We start from the raw sequence: 18,768 nt of genomic DNA, 5'->3' as shown, positions 1-18,768 counted from the left end.
ACCAAAAAGTATAAAGAGAAGGGCATTTTGAGGTTACTTTCTTGTTGTCAAATTATAATAATAATAGCAAATATTTGTAGTACATCTTAACTGAGAGTGACGTGCTCAAAACTAGCTAAAGGTGTATTCACAAGTTATCTATTGTAATGCAAGCGACTATTTACAGTTTTTACATTTCAAAACTTTATTTTTGTAACTCCGTGCACTATTTCATCGAATGGTGACGTTATTTTCTTGTTTAATTACTCTTGTATTATTTGCAATTGTTTTGATTCCTTAGACCAGTAGGACTTAAAGAGCTCCAAGAAGTCCCTTATATTTTAACCACGCATCAACAGTAGCATATAGGACTCTTTTATACTTATATCAGTTAGTGAACTTGTGCCCTACATTAGAAACTTAGCTAGATGACGAAATACAATAAGCACGAATAAGGCTTTTTTTTAGATTAAACCTCAAACCACGATCAGGTACCATCCTTGGCCCTTCGTGGGGATTTAAACTCGCACATTTCACTTACCATAGATACGGGATTGAAATCTGCATGTCTTTAATGGATTTAGGAGCACCCGCGGATCACCGCTACTACCAGACATTCAACCTCGGTCAAGTATGAAAATTGGAACGATTATACCCTTTTGATACAGTCAACCCTTGCATATACACAATGAATGCCCAATAGGAAGAAATGAAGGAAGAAGTGGTTGATGGACAAGTAGCGTCCGCCTTAATATTTGGGCTTGCCCTGAATTCCTTTAATATTTTCTCAGGGGTACTTTGAGCTCACTCCATCTTGACCTTTAGTAGCAAACTACGCTCATAGGTATAGAGTAGCCCTCAAGTTTCTTCCGTCTTTGTCCGCAGATCCACTTACTTGGGCCGGCGCGGGCCCCCATGGGCGGGTTTTGGCAGGCCTTACTTAATCATCACTAACGCCACAACAAAACAGCGCAGCAAGACAATTTCCGACACAATCCCCGCCATCGCTAGAGTAGTATTGCTGTGTGCTTGTACCACAGGTATCATAGTTGGGGGGGAAGGGTCCTCCGCTGTGACTATGATGATGCCTATGACGACCATGATGTGACCGATGTCCCCCGTGGCCTTTGTGACATTTAGCAGCGACAGCGAGCACAAACCCAATGGCTACACAGCACATCACAAAAAGAACAGCAGTGACAGGCTCTATGACGCGGCGCTCGAGGGATTTACCAGTGCCTGTGAGAATCGCGGCGAGGGTTAACATGAGCTTTCTTTTGTTCCCCTCTCTGACCTGTAACATGATGGGATGCATATGCGCCCGAAAGGAAAGAAAAGGGTGCTTCCGTGCTATATGTACTGACCATCATCATCTCGTTTTGAAATTTGATTCTGCTCCAGTCCCTGACCACAAACGAGGGGCCGGTGGTTTGGAGGGCATTTGCCATTGGTATCGGCGGGCGTTGAACCCAAGGGGCAGTACCCGCCGTCAACAGGCTGGGGATCGGGGTTATAAGGGCCCGTGGGTGGAGTCGTACCGGCAGGGCATTGCCCATCCTTCGAGAAAAACGACCTGGACTTCTTGAAGTACTTGCTAATGCCCGGGCTGGGGCTGGGGGAAGCTATAGCGGACTTGGCGAGGAGAGCGAGGAGGAGGGCAAATTCAGCGAGGTGGACATTTTGAACACGCATCTTATGTAAATAAAATTTTATACTAAACGAAAGTGGTTGCAGTAGAGTTCTGGGGGTTTACCGATAGTAGAGAGAGAAGCACATAAGGAAAAGGAAACAAAAGGCCAACAAAAAGAGATAAAACCAGATGTGATTGAAGGGAAAATCATTTTTACAAAATCAAAGCACACACGATGGCAGTATTTACCGTAATGTTTACAGTAAAGAAATTTCATTGCTTGCAAGTCCGCTTCTAATTATAGCAAAGATCTGATCTTTGTCATCGTATATGTATGCGAGGGCTTGTATTAATTTAATTGTTCGCGGGAGCCATTAAGTAACAATATATTTTTCTTTTGTTCGAAACTATTACCAAAGTCGGCAAAGCCCAGAAGGCCCACACCAGCGGAAACTGTACATGGGGATGAACTTTTACCCTACCAAAGTGTGGTAGTATAGCATGGTGTACTGCCTCCGTCACCAAGGGGGGTCCCTGTTGAATCTAGTCAAGCCACCGATTTCAAGACTGTCATTGGACATCGACAATGAGCTCTGCACTGGAGGTTAAATCCCTAGACCCCTAAGAATTAATTAATATGTACTTTAAACAGTGTCGTAACCCCCAAAAGAGGTTTGCTGCGTTGTTGTGGGGACGAGTCAAGCATCCTCCACCATTCATGGGTCAGACCCACCTTTGTTAGCGATTCACACCCAAACACACCAATAAGCTTAACAGCTGAAGAATTTTCGCCCTCCGGGCGCCGGTCGTCATGGCCTCACCAGAGGTCTCAAACCGCCGCGCGCGCCCGCAGAGCACGCCGCAGGCTTTGCCGCCGGGCCAGGCCGAGTCGGAACACGTATCTCTCGACACGCGCACCGCTAATGCGCCTGAGCCGGCCGGCCGCGGAAGGTACTCCAGCCTCCCGGCCCTGGCCATCAAAACACTGCAGCAGGAGCTGGAAAACGTGGAAACAGTCGGCAGCTGGCTCGAAGAGGTTTTTGCAGCCAAGCTCGAAAGCTTACAGGCCCCGGAGGACGCCGCGCTTAGGAGAATTGTTCTCGAACTTGATGATGTGATCAGCGGCTGGTTCCTCAGTCGCACCCTCCCTGAAAAAGAGCGTTCGCGCTCCCCGTCGCGTTCGCCGACCAGTTCCAGCGAAAGGCGCAGCATCTTAATTACAAGGACGGGCACGGCGTCGTCGGCCTCCAAAGGCAAAGGCACGCCCACTAACAAATCGGTCACATGGGCCGAGCGAGCCGCCACGCCACCAGCGGCGGCCCCAACGCGAATTTTAACCCCGGCCACGCGCTCGTACCCGATACGTACGACGCCCGGCAATGCACCTGACAGCTCCGCAGCTCCCTCCCAATCGGGCCGGGACCGCCCCCAAGCCCCGAAACGTTTGACAGAACAGCCGGCCAACCGGATCCTGATCCGCGTAAATGACAAATTGCGGATGGTGACGAGGGAGCCATACGCGGTAACCACCAAATTGGCCGAATTGGTCTCGGTGCCACACAGTGAAATCCCAAACGCCAAACGTACCCCCACGGGCTGGGGTGTTACGGTGGCCTCTGAGGAAACACGGCAAAAACTCCTCAACCCCAACGCAGTCAAGGCCATTATGGACGCATTGGACGCGCGGGAAGTCACTGTCCCGACAACCTGGCACACATACGCCGTCTCTGGAGTGCCCCGAACGCTCAATTGCCTGGACGGAAGAAAGGACGTACATGATGTAATCCAGGAGGAGATTACCGTGGCAGCAGGCCAGCAGCCAGTCAACTGGCACATTTCCAAGCATGGATACGACCCGCATACGGCTGAGGGCACGTGGATAGTGTCTTTCCTTCAACCCGTAAAGCCTTTTCAGCTTTTTGGAGTGTCGAAACGTGCGCGGAAGGTTGAAAAGTCACGCAAAATTACACACCACCACGATGGCTGCCAGGGATATTGCGAAATACGTCGCTGCGTACGGCAAGCGCGTTGCGGCATATGTGGTGAAGCAAAACATGCGACAGAGGAAGAGCCGTGCAAAGCAGCCCCCAAATGCGTTAACTGCCACGGCCATTTCCCATCCGGACATGAGAACTGCCCTGCCCGACCTTTGGTGGTAAATGGGAAGCTTGAACGACCTTCACAGCGTAAACTAAAGGGGATCCGCAGAATCGGACGTGCCAACCGTGCCGCGATTATCAACGACCGGGCTGAGGCGGCCCGCCGAGAGCCAGCACCTGCAATCCCGGTCCTAAGCACCTCATCGCAGCATTCGCAAACCTCGAGCTCCCGATCGAGCATCTCAAACAAAAGAGCGCGGCCATGCGAGGCGGCAGGGGCGGACATCCGCAACTTCCTGCAGGCCGAACAGGAACGCGTGCACGAAGAAATCGTTTGGGCAGCCGAAATGGAGGAGGACGCAGCGGCTGCCGAACCTTGCCCCGCTGATGTGATAGACTTGGAAGCAACCCATCGATTGATATGACGAAATATTCGCTCGGCAACATGCAGCGGGAACGCCTCGACGTAGTTTGGGCCAACGTAGGCAAAAGGATGGGTGTGCATCTGAGCCTGTTGGAGTTATGCCACCAGAGAGAAGTGGACCTGGTTAACGTCCAAGAGCCATGGTGCGGGCTAAAGACGACTACACAAACGCACCCGGGCTATGATGTTTTTGCGCCAGTGGACGAATGGCACGCGAGCACTTACGAAGCCATGACTGGGTTCCGGCCCCGGGTGCTCACCTACGTCAAGAAGGGGGCAGCCCTAGGGGCCGCACAACGACGGTTACCGCAGGGCCAAAATACGCGGGACGTACTTTGGCTCGAAATTAACGGAATATTGTTTATTAATGTATATAGGGCTCCGGGTATTGAGGCCGCGCTGGAAATGGTATGCAATACCGTGCCAAATGGACCCACGGTGATAGGCGGCGATTTTAACGTAGCGGCTGCTGCATACCAGCCAGGCCGCACAGACGCACGCGGAGGGGATCAACTGACGGCATGGGCGCAAGCCCAGGGCATGCATTTTACAGGAAATATCGGCGTGCCCACCCACCGCGACGGGGGTTTACTGGATATGGTTTTTTCCAACCTCCCCAGCACGGTAACTGTGGTTGACAGCAGTCTTTACACAGGCTCCGACCACGAATCTCTTTATACCACGCTGCGGACGCGCGGCGCCCCCCGCCCGGAGGCGGTCAACGTCTCAGTTAGGGACGACCGGCTACCAAAGTTCGCGGAGCTACTTGCTTTTGGCATGCAAGATATGCCGGACCCGGGATCCGCGGCCGATGGCTACGCATTGGACGCGTGGGTAGCTGAATTTACAACTTTATGGGAGCAAGTGACGTGGGTCGTGGGTACGCCGGCGGGAAAAAGGGGCAGCTCGGCTCCTTGGTGGACCGAAAACTGCCAGCGGCTCTGGGTCGAATTCCAGCGGGTTAAACGGAGCGCTGTAAATAGGGCAGACGCCTCTGCCGAGGAGAAAGCTTACACGAAAGGGGTGCGGGCCGCGAAGCGGGATTACTGGAGGCACCGGATTGACCAACTGCGCGACGATAAGGATTTGTGGAACATGGTGGGCTGGCTGGGAGCCGGACCACGCCTCCGGTCCCCGCCGCTGGTTATTAACGGCGAGCAAGTGAGCGAGCCCTTAGCAAAAGCGGAAGCACTGCAGCGGGAGGTGCTTGGCCGATTTTCGGCGGAGGATGACCTGCAGGGAGACCCCTTGGAGGCCTGGTCGGCGGACGAGGCTAAAATCCCTTGGGACACCCAGGTGAGTGCGGAAGAGGCGGAGCGCTCCTGCATTGGGGTTACGAGCACGTCCCCGGGCATCGACGGAACGACCGTCCGGCTACTAAAAGCCGGATGGGCTTCGTTGGCCGAGCCGGTGCGCAGGCTCTACCAACGTTGCCTGGAACTCGGACATTTCCCAGCGCCTTGGAAGAAGGCCGAGGTCGCGATGCTACCGAAAACGGGGAAGAAAGACCGGAGCAGCGTTCGATCCTGGCGGCCTATAGCCCTCCTCTCCTGCATCGGAAAAGGCCTCGAAAGGCTCGTTGCACGCCGGATAGCTTGGGCCATACACGACAACGGGCTCCTTAGCTGCACCCACGGCGGTGCCCTACCCAAGCGATCGGCGACGGATCTGGTTTGTGCCCTCGCCCACGATATCGAGCAGGCTTTAGCTCGCGGGGAGGAAGTTACCCTTGTCGCATGCGACGTCCAAGGCGCCTTCGACGCCCTCCTCCATGGGCGATTAATACGGAAAATGCGGAGCCTCGGGTTTAGTAAAATGCTCCTCAGGTTCGTGATTAACTTTTTAAGCGGCCGCCAGGCCCGAGTCCGGCTGGAGGGTACGACCACGGGCTTTAGGCGGCTTGGGTGCGGCACCCCGCAAGGGTCTCCCCTTTCCCCGATCCTATATATGCTATATTTGGCGTACCTCGTCAAAAACGGTGCGAAGTGGCGGCTGGCATACGCAGACGACGTGCTTACATGGAAATCGTCACCCTCGTTGGAGGAGAACGTACGTTGGCTGGAAGATAAACTCCGGGATATGCACGAAATTGCGGCGGAAGAGAAAATCCATTTTGCAGCGGAAAAGACAGAGGTGATCCATATCACTAAGAAAAGGCACGGTCGCAACCCGGAAATCCGGATTAATGGTAGAACGGTTACCCCGGTCCAACTACCGGGCGGTCGACGCGGACAAAGCGCCTCCGGGGCCGAGCGTTACCCGGGCATGCGTTGGCTTGGCTTTTGGTTCAGCCGACGGCTAGACGGGCGCCGCCACGTGGCCGAAAGGGCTGCCAAAGCAATGGCGGTCGCTGCTCACCTCAAAAGCTTTGGGGCAGTAAAATACGGACCGCCTGCGGCTGCACTTCGCAAGGCAGCGGTGGCATGCGTGGGTTCATCGGCCACCTACGCAGCCGAGGCATGGTACAACCCAGCGCATAAGCAAAGAGGACTCCTCAAAGCACTGAACAAACCGCTGGTTTTAGCGGCACGGGCAATCCTCCCGGCGTATAAAACCACCCCCTCGTCCACTGTTCTCAGGGACGCAGGATTACCCTCGGCCCGCGTCGCGCTGGCCTACACCCGCCTGAAATACGGCGCCCGACTAAGGCTCGCGGACAAGGGGCACCCCCTTGTCAGCCGCCTGCGTGAAACACCTCGTGCCCGCAACTCGGGCCATTCGGCCACGACCCTGCAAACGGCTGCACAACTTCTCCCGCGGATCCGGAGACTAGAGTTGCGCGCACCTCGCAATGCCCCGGATTCTCGCACTAACCCCACCGGAGGAGTCCCAAAAGAGGAAGCGGCCCGCCGCTTTATGGAATGGCTGGACATGGTATCACCTGACGATATCGTGGTATATACGGACGGTTCGGAAAAACACGAAAATAACTGCGTCCAAATAGGGTACGGATGGGCCGCTTTTAGGGCGGGCCTGGAATTTGCCGCAGGCTCCGCATCTATTACGCCGGAAAGCCACGTTTTCGACGCCGAGGCGATTGGCGCCCTAAGAGGGCTACAGGCGGCAGCCAGGGCCCAGCCAGGCGCCCGGATCTGGATTGGTGTGGACAGCACCTCGGTTATTTGGGGTCTTAGAGGCGACGCGCCGCGTTCGTCCCAATGGGCCTTTTTGGAATTCCATAATCTTGTCGATTTATTTCGAAAACAAGGTACCGAGGTTCGGGTCCGTTGGTGCCCTGGGCACCAGGGAATCCCGGGAAACGACCGGGCTGACGAGCTGGCCAAGGCCGGCTCCGCCGGACCGCCGGACCCAGACCCGAGGGCTCAGCAAACCACGTATAGCGGTGCCGGCACGGTCCTTAGAGCCATCCTTTCGAATATAGAAAAGGACTGGTGGCGTAAAGAACTCTGTGAACGGTCCCCCGCATATAGGGAATGGAAATTCCAATACACACCAAGAAAGGAGCCCGAGGAACTGCGTTTGCCAAGACCCCTACTGGGCCATTATTTGGCCATGAGGACCGGCCACGGCGATTTCAAAGCCTACCATGACCGTTTCAACCACCAGGATGCAAACACCTCGTGTGCCTGGTGCTGGAAGCGGACCTCCCCTGAACACCCGGTGCATTGCCGCTTTTCGCGGGCGGTGTGGAGAAACTGGCCGTGGCCTGACAACGACCGGCCGGTCGGGCCGCCAGACCGCGCCCAACGCCGCAAATTCTTCCAGACAAGCCTCGGGCAACCGAAAAGCTTTGAGGCGTTTTCGATAGCCACCAACTATTTCAGCGCCCGCCCCAGAGCGGCCCGCCAGCGCCCCGCGCGCCACGAACGCACTTTACGCCTAGGGACACCGATCGTAAGCGACTCGAACTCTGACGAGGAATAGATTTATTGCCTTTTCACCCACACCTCACGGCACAAGCCGTCAGACGAACCCTCCGTACACCTTAGGCACGGGGTCGCGTCAGTGAACTAACCCCCTAAGCAGGACCGGGCCCGAACCCGGTCAGGCACGATCCGCCTCTGCCCTCCTTGTTTTCCCCCTGTGTAAATAAAGAAGATAGAACGCGCGCCGAGATACCCCTCGGGAGGTTGCTAACGGCCGGCTAACAAGCCGGGCCGAGCCCGGCGTTAAATAATACTACTACTACTACTACTACTACTTGTGGGGACGAGTCAGGAAAGAGTGCACCACTTCAGAGGCAACATTCAACGGGCGTTGGATTCAGTGTCTAAAGAGTTTTGGTCTTGGAAGTAGCCCTTCGTATGGTGTTGCCTTGCTCGACCTGGGGGATACCAAAAGTCCAGATACAATTGTTGTGGTGGAGAGGGAAGCAGGTTATGTCGAATAAGCTGAGGTACGGAAATAGCTTGACACTTTGTTTAAGGTTGGAGATTCTTACTATGTAATTTGCAGAGCTCCACATGCATTAGTCGTGCATGAACGCATGAATTCTACTGGAGAGGAATTAAGAAGCTAACAACGTTTCAATGCTGTTCCCTCAATTAAGCTAAGGCTACTTGGGTTAAGACAACATCCCAAATGGTATTTTTATTACAATAAGCCTCTTTTTTCTCTCTTTTTTACTTCTTCTCAACTCAAGTTCCGATCCAAATTTTCTTTAAAGCCTTTGTTGCAGGAAGGAGCTCCACCCCATGACGGCGCAAGTCGCCGCCCGGATTCTACAACCAGGTCCTGGCTTTGAAATGGTCCAAATTCCCTCAAATTCCCCGCGATTGAATACTACTACCTTGGGTTCTGGCTGCCCAGAAAACGGTCAGAATGTCATACCGAGACAGGGCAGAGAGTGATGAGCTCTGCTTAGAGATGGAAAACAATATGTAGAACAATAGCTGCTTGTATAAAACCTGCAGCATTTGAACTGAAGCGGTTTTCACGAACTGGCAAGTCCTAATAGGTTTTCAAGCCAGCGTTCCAAAATTTACCGGCTCCTTTTGAAGCTCTCTGAAAAAAAGTCACGCATAATGAAGTGGGATTCAGCAGCAACGCTGACGACAGCATTTCTCGCCCTCAGGGTAGGGGCTGACCCTTCGTCCAAACCCAAGCCCAACATCATAATGGTCATGACGGATGACCAAGATCTCCACCTCGACTCGATAGAGCACATGCCAACGCTTCAAAAGCTCCTGGGCCAGCGCGGGACCACCTTCACCAACCACTGGGTGACCGAAGCCTAATGCTGCCTCAGCCGTGCCACGGTCTTGCGGGGCCAGCAGGCTCACAACACCAACATCACGGCCGTGAGGTATCCAGGCGGCAACTATGACAAGTGGCGAGCCTCAGAGATGGACTCTGAATATCTCCCAAAGTGGCTCAACGACGCGGGGTATTCGACAAACTACATAAGCAAGTTCCTCAACGGCCACAATCTCCTCAACTACAACCCTCCCCCCAAGGCCTGGACAAGAGATCGACGCGCTGCTCGACCCTTATACGTACGACTTTAATAAGGGCAGTATTTTCCAAGAATGGAGAGCACCCCGTCAACTATCCAGGCTGGCATCAGACGGATATCGTTCGAATCAAAGCTGTAGAGCGCCTCAAACAGCTATCCAAGGACCAGGACAAGCCCTTGTTCTACTGGATCTCCCTGACGGCTCCTCACACGGTGCCGCCAGTCAATGGTCCTTCTGACAACATGCCTCAGCCTCGGCACAAGGACCTCTTTCCGGATCTGGTGCTCCCTAAGAAGGGCAACTGGAATCCGTCCGACGAGTACGCCAAGCAAAAGGTAAACTGGGTCGGGCGGACTGCACCCCTCAACGAATCGATGCTCGCCGAGACAGAGCTTCTCTACAAGACTCGCATTAAATCCCTCCAGGGCATCGACGAGATTATCGAGGACGTGGTCGCGACCTTGGAGTAGGAGGGTCTGATGGACAACACCTACATCATCTACACCTCAGACAACGGCTTCATGATCGGCACCCACCGAATCACCGCCATGAAGTCGCTGGCGTATAAAAAGAAGCAGGCCAGACTCCCTTCATTGTCCGCGGGCCGGGGGTCCCCGAGGGCGTCGTATCCAGGCTACCCAGCACCCACACCGATATAGCTCCGACGTTACTGGAGATCGCGGGGGTTCATCCCGCCGACTTTCTCAGGTTGTTTGACGGCCGTAGTCTCCTTCCGCAGTGGCGCGAGCCGACAGGCGGAGGCAACTGCAGCCAAACTGGCCCAGTTGTATCAGATTGCGGCGGGGATGTGATTGGTGTAGAGTTCTAGGGCGATGCCAACTTTGAGCTACCGGCGCTCCCATTCAATGACCCCCAAGGGGTGTACGGCGCTTTCATGTCTTCATTCAAGGCACTGAGAGTGGCGGGCGAGCACCATGCGTATCTATATACCGTGTGGTGCACGAATGAATTGGAGCTGTACAATACGATTGTGAGTTGATCCGTCTTTAAGTAGGCCAAGAAAAGCAATAAGAAAGAAAAAAGAACAAGTGAAAAAAAAGCTTGCTAACACGTACCAGAACGACCCAGATGAACTCATCAACCTCGCCCTCAACCCCGACGCCGAAACCCGCAGGCTGATGACGCGCCTCAACGCCCTCCTGCTGGTGGTCAAGTCCTGCGAAGGCGACGTGTGCCGCGACCCATGACTGGCATTCGCCAACGACACATCGCTAGCGAATCTACCATCGTTCTCGACGCTCGACGGCGCGCTCGACCCGCTCCTGGACGACTACTTCGCCTCCCTGCCGGGGAGTGCACTTTGACGAGTGCCTGCAGGCGCAGGTGGTGGCCAACGAGCGGCCCTTCTTCCCCGAGTCCGCGGCCGAGGGGCTCGGCACGGCGTGGAGGGTCACGTTTGACGACTGGTCGTCGCCGGCGTTCAGATCCAGGAACACGGTGGTTGAGAAGAATGAGATGTCTACGGGGACGGTGGAGCAGAGGAATGTGACGTATGTAGATCTCCTCGGGGCGCAGCGGAATCTGACTAGTTTTAAGCTGTACGTTGTGGGCCAAAACTATTCTTGAAAACCTGGACCCATAAGTACGTTGATGCAAATAAACCGGTAATTGCTACCTCATGAGGAATGCAAAACAAAATAGGATAAATTATTATGTGGATTAAAATTCGAGGGTTTTCAGCCTATATTACTTCTAATACATTTGGTCTAGTGTCTCTCTCATGAAAACAATTTGACATACTTAAGAAATATTTTAAATAATACATTTTTACCTGTCCGGTTAGAAGTACAAATAGAATAAAAGATTTCGTATGAAGTTATGCAATATCACCTGTGTGGTTTAACTTATTATATCTTGAAATAAACCTGAGACGAGATTACATGTTAATCATATAATTGAAGGGGACCAAGTTCCCACATAATCTTTTTTAATAGTTACAATAGTAATAAAATAGAAGAAACAATAACTAAGTGAAATGAACCTTCGCGAAGCAAATTATATTAGTTAAAAACTAATATTGAGTTTAATATAACAAACTGTCATCATTTATAAAAGCTAAATATACATTTTAACACCAAATCTGTTAAAGGTTTATATAAATAGAATAAAGAGATAAAATTATTCCTTTAATATGGAAAATGCTAATATATTTATTCGTTCACTTTGCTTTAAAAGAGATATAAAAATTGAAAAAGCTTAGTACATGAAGTGAACTATAAGTTGCTGTATTTTAAGTTAATCTCATATACATAAGCTTTATTATTATATAATATTTATTTGTTTCTTATACAACATAACTATTAATAAAAGCTTTTACAGGAAACAAGCTTTGTTTAAATTATAAGCCCAATATATTAACATTTCCAACTTCTGTAGATTCAATATGCAGGCTGTAATCTTATGTACTTTTTAATTAGTTCTTTTTACTCTTATTCCCAGTTTTAACCGGGAGGTAAATCGTAGAATAGAAAAATAGTTTCTTTTCGAAATTCAAACGTATATTTCACCATTATTAAAGTGAAGAAAGGAAGCTTTTCAAAAAAAATATGACATTCAAGTTTCGTAACTGTATCAAAATATATATTATAGCTATTATACTCGGAGTTTAAACTCAAGTTTACTTGTGCTACGGTACTTTTAGGTTAGGCCTTTTTATCAGCGCCCATGGCCTACGATTTTGCAACCTCCTCTTTGAGGAGGGCCACAACGAACAGCCCACAAATAGTTTTGAGCTGGGTGAACTAGGTGTTGTTTTCGGGGGTGCCCTTTGTTTTTCTCTTTTTTTTGGGGGGGAAGTTTAGGGATCTTTTCGGCAGGAATATAAATTTAGATGCTGAATTAAATCGTAACTGTAATTAAACTCGTGTGAATGGGTCCATTACGGTCGTATTCGACTCGTCGGTGTAGCCTATTTATTTCAATAATGTTATTTTGAATTTTGTGGCGCATGACAGTTTAAGCACGGATCGACAAACCACTTGCAAAATCCAGGTTTGGGTCTATATGTTTACACATTATTTCCTAAGTATAGATTTCTTCTGGCATGTTCCCAGCATAGACTTGAACATTTGAAGAATCCGACCTCGTTTAAACCCCTTTTGTATTTTTGTATATAAAACCGCTATACCTTTTCGGACGATAAGATTCTTTTTTTGACATCTTTCTTCTCGTGTCAAGCTCACAAGTCGGAAACTTATCATTCTTTTTTATTTTCTTTGGTTTTCTGTCATTCCATTTCTTGAATTTATCACTCACTGTCGCTTATAAAATTCTTTTATTCAGGCCTGTTTAACCATCGTTCAACACTGTTTTCAAAATGAAAGCGACCGCGTTCTGCTATTTAGTTAGTTTTGCTACTCTCCGCGGCATCTTCGCTGCAAATTCAGTGCCAATATGGCCACGAGACATGTACATTGGCACTGCTGTCGATCCCGGGAGCATCCATCGTAATCTCGGTTTCCACCTGCGCACTGGTTACATCCCGACGACGGCAGACTATGAATCAGCTAAAAGGTTGGCGATGAAGGAGAAAAATGCAATCATGGCCGAAGATGCTTATGTTTACGTCATCCCGACAAGAGGGCTCGAGAGTCACTTTCACGACATCCACAGCGCTTTTCGCGGGAAAGACGGTTCGCCCAAACAAACTTATGACAATGAGGAGTGGACGTTTGATGATGCTATCCAATTGAACTCTATCCTCAGGGTGGATGTTTGGAAACCCAATGGAAGGAAGGTAATAGTATTGCGGAATGGTATGGAAAGAGCGGCCGAAAATGTTCTTGACCATAAGTCGCCCTATTACGGAAGAGAGCTCAAATGGCCCTTGGACCCTAAAATGATAGGGCAAACTACCAAGGTGGAGGGGCAGCGTTCAAAAGACCAGACGGCGATTCAAATTGACTAGACAGGTCACAGCAGGCCAAACAAAATCCCATGTTGGTACATCCTTTGCCCACCTTTTTCTTTCTTTTTCTTTCTTTTTCTTTCTTTTTTTCTTTTTTTTCCTTTTTTCAACAGCGGCAGAGATTTGATGTCGAATCAAAAGCCAAATAGAGAGTAGTATCTAGAATAGCAAATACATGCAATGCCCAAATTGGAGGCAGAATGTCATCAAAAACACTCGGAAGCAGAAATGGCCCAATGTGTAGCTAGCCCACTGCAACCCATCAATCCAGAAACAAATATGCTGACTTTGATGTGAAGAATACACCGCTCTTGGCTAGGAAAAAAGTTGGCTCTCAAGTAAAGGCCAATCCAAGAAACTATAAAACCGCAAACAAGGGCAGATGGCATGCTTGGAAAACTCTGTTAAAACCATTTACTTTGCCAACCCTCCCTCATCCTGGCTAAGCTCTGCGTTCAAGTCTTTGAAAAGGGTGAGGCCAAGACTGCTTCCTCGGTGCAATTATTCATAAGCTAGGGTAATAGTGGTTGTGTAGTTGTGGTATCCATTTGACAATAATCCAGTTATCCAACAAAGACTCGGATAGCTTGGACTATATGGTGGCGAGTACAGCTTCCATATCCGAAGGTCTACAAAAGCCGAACCTCAACTCTCCAAAAGCCCCAAAAAGTAAGTCCTTCTAGCCAAATTCTGATGCTGCGTATGATGTCTTGTTCTTGCGCCATTTCCTCAGTCTCGGGGGGTTTTTTATTTTCAGGACCGTGGCCCTGACATCTTCTTTGGGCGCGTCCCGGGCCGGAATCCTTGTCTTGTGGTTTTTGCGTCGTTTTCTATTGATCGCACACAGGGTCATCAACCCCAACCAAGGTCTTGCCTTGATGGATAAAGCAACCTCCAAGGGCCGAACATGTTCCCCTTCCATCGGCGCACGATTTTGCCTGGGAGTCTCGAGTTTCCAGATTCGCGTGGGCGGCTCCGGTAAGGCCGGGCATGGCAGCTTGCACAGCCACGGCGGCGAAGAGGCTCATGAAAAGTGAGAGAGAGAATTTCATTGTTTTGTTTTTCTCTTGTCGTCGAGCAGAATTGAAAATTGTAATGGTGTGAGGTTTCAAGCTTCGCCGGCTAGCTTTGGAGACGTAAAGTTGAGTGAAGGGGGGGAAAATACCTTTCGGTGTAGCTAAATCTCTCCGCGTGTGGGTTCCCAGTGTCGAGTTCTTATACACGCAGAATTGTTCTATTAATAAACTTGCTTTCTACTGCGAGTATTTGGTTTCTGGTTATAATTGTGTCACCATGGTTTCATGTTCGAAGGCAATATTGAAATCGTTAATTAAATGATGAGTTACGTGTGGGGAGATACGTGACTCACATCTCAATTGTGGGTAAATGAATGAAGGTCGATCGAATGCTTGTTTCCAGGTAGTTTCAGGGGATAGCCAAACAGAACTCTACCACTTCTTCATTATTAACTTCAACCTTCAGTTGGTAGCTGGATCAACGAAGGGCTTGTCAACATTCGGGGAGTTTTGTCATGCTTATTGTCACCAAGAAGAAATTATTCTAAACAAAGTGCGAATATCACATCATATCGGAATACGAAGGCATTTCCTGCCAACACAGTCCTTGATCCAGATAAATAATTTCCTTGAGTAGCTTGACTATCCGCGCATGATCATTGCGATCTGCATTTTGACTGGGAATGGAGCACCAGGCCCACAATATCGTCAACTGTTTGAAGACCAGGCTTCCCCCTGTACTGCTGTTATAGTGACTTGAAATACATTTCGGGGCACGAGTTACGCGTACAACCATGAAGGTGATTCAATCTCCCAAAATAAATACGTGGCATCCCCATTTTGACACAAATCACTGTTCCTTGTCAGCAAAACATTTGGGTCAATTCGTCAAGTCACACACTAAGCCAATTGTTCGAACCTGAAAGGCAACCACTAGTTCGGTAGTGCATGGCGTTCCTGCATCTGTGCAATGGGAGGCTACTCTAGTTTTATTTTGCCTTGAATCTTCAATGTTCCGAATACATCTGGGTGCAAAATGTCAAAACCGGCGGGCTCTGCTGTGAATCAGTCGTGAGCTGGATGACATTCAAGCGACGCCCATGTTTACCTAACTATCTATGAACAGTGTCCGTTCGAACAAGAAGGCAAAAATAGTTAATGCTATATTGTCTCTCCTTTTGCGCTACCGAAATAAACAGGGGGGTTACTAACATAACTCGACCTCAAGATCACGGGCCGGTCGGGCCGCTATCCCTCCACAAACTGAGAAAACAAGGTCGGCAGTCACAACGATGTATTTCTGCAGGTGTTGAATTAGGTCATTATGCAAGATAAGGACGCAGTCTAGAAGCATTGGCTCGTAGATACCATGCAAGCAGGGAGTGTTGCGCTGACATCTGAATGGGCCAATGGGCATCATGAGTCGGCTAGGCCAATTCCGCTACGCAAAAAAAAAGGTGGTCGCTTACGAATAAGGCAAGCAGCTAGGTCGTATATAAAAGTTGTTTGGTATCCCACAGATCACAAATTTACCTGCCTCTTTGACGTTCGGAACAATTACCCGACAGCGGAGGCGGGAGGATGTGGGACATGCCAATAGGGATTAGGGACCGCCAAGACGGCGAATACTACCTTCAAGCAACGACAAGACCTTCTCGATCCGGCTTGTCATACTAGATTGCGACATTCCATGCAGCAATTGCACGACCTTGCTAATGGGCAGCTGGCATGGCTTTTGTTTTTCTCGCCACCCTTTAAGGCAAGAAGAAAACACGAAAAAGAACAAAAAGCCCACGTGGGTCGAATCGATCCCCTGCGCTCAGTAAACAAATTCCCGCCTTGCCGTAACATCTGTAATTCCCCAAGCGGGAAGGTGGCTGGACCCAACGAGACTCAGAAGAAAATCTGCAGCCATCCCGCGTTGTTACGTGACCTTCCTTTTTGGATCGACTTTTAGATCATCAAACTCTGCCAGCTTTTGGAGGCTCGGAATCTCAATAAATATGTGTGTTGTTCACAATCTTGTTGATGTCTTCTTTTTTTTTTTTTCCTTCCTTTTTTTTTTGCTGCGTATCCAAGTGAAGATCCTATCTCCTTGTCTCCTTCGTCCAGATCGAGCGACTGCCGGTCTAAAAGCCATTGCTCGCCATAATGAAGTCAACCCAGCTCCTCGCCGCCGCCCTCCTCGGGTTGGCTGATACGGTCGCTGGTGCGGCTTCTGGCGTTGCCTCTGCTGCAGGTGCCGCCAAGGAATTGCTATACGAGTCTGGCCAGATTCACATGGAAATCATGGCAAAGAAGGAGGTGAGTTATGTTTTTCCAGGTTGATATTTTTTTGCATGGTAATTTTGAACTGATTGCTTTTCGTGCCCATGATACAGGCCTACTGGGCTTCCCGTGAGGCCGAGGGCATCATGAACTCGAGTCAATACCCCAGCTACTCGGCCGACGCTTCCAACTTCCGGCTCGCTGAGGCGGCTGCCCCGGTTCCCTGCGTCAACGGCCTAGCCAAAGTCAGGCCCAACGACGCCAAGTACACGTTCAAGTGCAGCAACGTAAGTTTTGATGCCCGTTCCACTCACGATAGGAACGCAACAGCTGACCTGATAACCGACCTACACAGGTGGACTTTTACGACTTTGTCAGCCATGCAGACCTTGGTAGCACCAGGGGAGAGGGCGCTTCTTCGTGGGGTTGGACCAGTCCCGAGGGTAGGGAGTTTGTGGCCATTGCCCAATCTGATGGTGCCGCATTTGCAGAGGTCACCAAGGAGGGCAAGCTCGTGTACCTCGGTCGCCTGCCGCAGTACTCGAGTGTTTCCATCTGGCGCGAGATGAAGGGCTACAAGAACTACCTCATCATTGGGAGCGAGGCCACCAACCATGGTGTACAGATTTTTGACTTCCGCAAGGTATGTACTTCCTGTACTTCCTTTTCTTTCTTTCTATCTTTTTTCCTTGACAAACATGCTAGACGAGCTACTCTGTCCTGTGACAAGTCGCTGACGCTTTTACCCTTGTCTTTTACAGCTCCTGACAGTCGACCCAGCCAAGCCGGTCGTCTTCAGCAACACCCGTGACCTGACGGCCAGGTGGAACGGCCTCCCAACCGGCCGATCCCACAACGTCGTTGTAAACGAGGAGAAGAACTACGGCGTTGCCGTCGGCGCCATGCCCCGCACCGACACGTGCCGCTCGGGTCTCATCTTTTTCGACCTAACCGACCCGGCCAACCCCAAGGACCTGGGCTGTGCTTCCGGAGACGGCTATGTCCATGATGCGCAGTGCATCGTCTATCGTGGTCCCGACACAAAGTACAACGGCCGCGATATCTGCTACGGCTATAACGAGGACACCTTGACCATGTAAGTTGGGATCTTTCTTTTTACGATTATGCACAAAATCCGTGTTTGGTATATGCATTATCGTCCGACTGACAACGATCTTTTCAGCTACGACGTCACCGACAAAAAGTCCACCAAGATCATCTCCCGCACCACCTACTCCGGTGCGGCCTACACGCACCAGGGCTGGGTGACCAACACTACCTGGCAGGAGTACCTGGTGCTGGACGACGAGTACGACGAGTACGACGGCGTCGGGCCGGGAGCGCAGCGGCGAGCCGTCACCTACTTTTGGGACATTCGGTCCCTCGAAAGCCCCAAGCAGACGGGCTTCTTCCGCAGCTCCGTCAACGGCGTCGACCACAACCAATTCGTCGTCGGCAGGTACGCCTTTCAGAGCAACTACGGCAGCGGCCTGCGCGTGCTGGACCTGTCTACCCTCCCGCGTGATCCCACCGGCGCCGGGGTCAGTGAGGTTGCGTACTTTGATGTTTATCCTGAGGATGACAACCTTAGCGGCGGTGGGCAGGTTGAGTTTCAGGGTACGTGGAGCAGCTATCCGTTCTTCAAGAGTGGGTTCATTGTCGTCAACACGATTGAGCGCGGTGCCTACGTGCTCAAGATGACCAACAGGGAGGGGTTTTAGATGACGGAGTGGGGCTGCAGTGTGGTCGGTATGGAGATTGTATATGTGTGTACATAGGCGATTTAGTAACTACTTAAGCATGGTATATAATGTCATTCATTAGTGAATAATATTTTGAGTTTTTTTTTTTTTTTTTTTGCTTCCAATCGCAGATCATCAGCTTGCTGCATGCTTGGCTATCTGCTCAATTGGCAAATATTAAAAGGAATAATATGACAGCTGTTAAAATTGTTATTTGAACACTTAGGAAGCAGAGAACATTCGAACCAGGATGTGTCAATTTAGT

General features: G+C 50.5%; 5 protein-coding genes across 5 annotated transcripts; 3 read left to right on the top strand and 2 right to left on the bottom strand.

The window, feature by feature from the left end:
• Positions 1–1,329: 1,329 nt before the first annotated feature.
• On the bottom strand, positions 1,330–1,671 carry PgNI_09186 (uncharacterized protein; the record flags this gene model as incomplete). Its single annotated transcript, XM_031129173.1, has 1 exon — positions 1,330–1,671. One exon carries the CDS (start codon positions 1,669–1,671, stop codon positions 1,330–1,332), a length of 342 nt encoding a protein of 113 aa, XP_030978221.1.
• A 7,446-nt stretch (positions 1,672–9,117) lies between these two features.
• Positions 9,118–10,019, top strand: PgNI_09185 (uncharacterized protein; the record flags this gene model as incomplete). Its single annotated transcript, XM_031129172.1, has 3 exons — positions 9,118–9,315; positions 9,370–9,588; positions 9,621–10,019. 3 exons carry the CDS (start codon positions 9,118–9,120, stop codon positions 10,017–10,019), a joined length of 816 nt encoding a protein of 271 aa, XP_030977849.1.
• Positions 10,020–12,886: 2,867 nt separating this feature from the next.
• Positions 12,887–13,477, top strand: PgNI_09183 (uncharacterized protein; the record flags this gene model as incomplete). The annotated part of the gene is made up of 1 exon (XM_031129171.1): positions 12,887–13,477. The coding sequence occupies one exon, from the start codon at positions 12,887–12,889 to the stop codon at positions 13,475–13,477; it is 591 nt and encodes a 196-aa protein (XP_030978218.1).
• A 679-nt stretch (positions 13,478–14,156) lies between these two features.
• Positions 14,157–14,399, bottom strand: PgNI_09182 (uncharacterized protein; the record flags this gene model as incomplete). Its single annotated transcript, XM_031129170.1, has 1 exon — positions 14,157–14,399. One exon carries the CDS (start codon positions 14,397–14,399, stop codon positions 14,157–14,159), a length of 243 nt encoding a protein of 80 aa, XP_030978219.1.
• Positions 14,400–16,644: 2,245 nt separating this feature from the next.
• On the top strand, positions 16,645–18,482 carry PgNI_09181 (uncharacterized protein; the record flags this gene model as incomplete). The annotated part of the gene is made up of 5 exons (XM_031129169.1): positions 16,645–16,797; positions 16,875–17,048; positions 17,117–17,404; positions 17,523–17,857; positions 17,945–18,482. The coding sequence occupies 5 exons, from the start codon at positions 16,645–16,647 to the stop codon at positions 18,480–18,482; spliced, it is 1,488 nt and encodes a 495-aa protein (XP_030978216.1).
• Positions 18,483–18,768: the final 286 nt, after the last annotated feature.

The sequence above is a fragment of the Pyricularia grisea genome, assembly GCF_004355905.1.
Source record: "Pyricularia grisea strain NI907 chromosome Unknown Pyricularia_grisea_NI907_Scaffold_7, whole genome shotgun sequence".
NCBI classification, from domain to species: domain Eukaryota; kingdom Fungi; phylum Ascomycota; class Sordariomycetes; order Magnaporthales; family Pyriculariaceae; genus Pyricularia; species Pyricularia grisea.
This window is presented reverse-complemented; position numbering and strand designations above follow the sequence as displayed.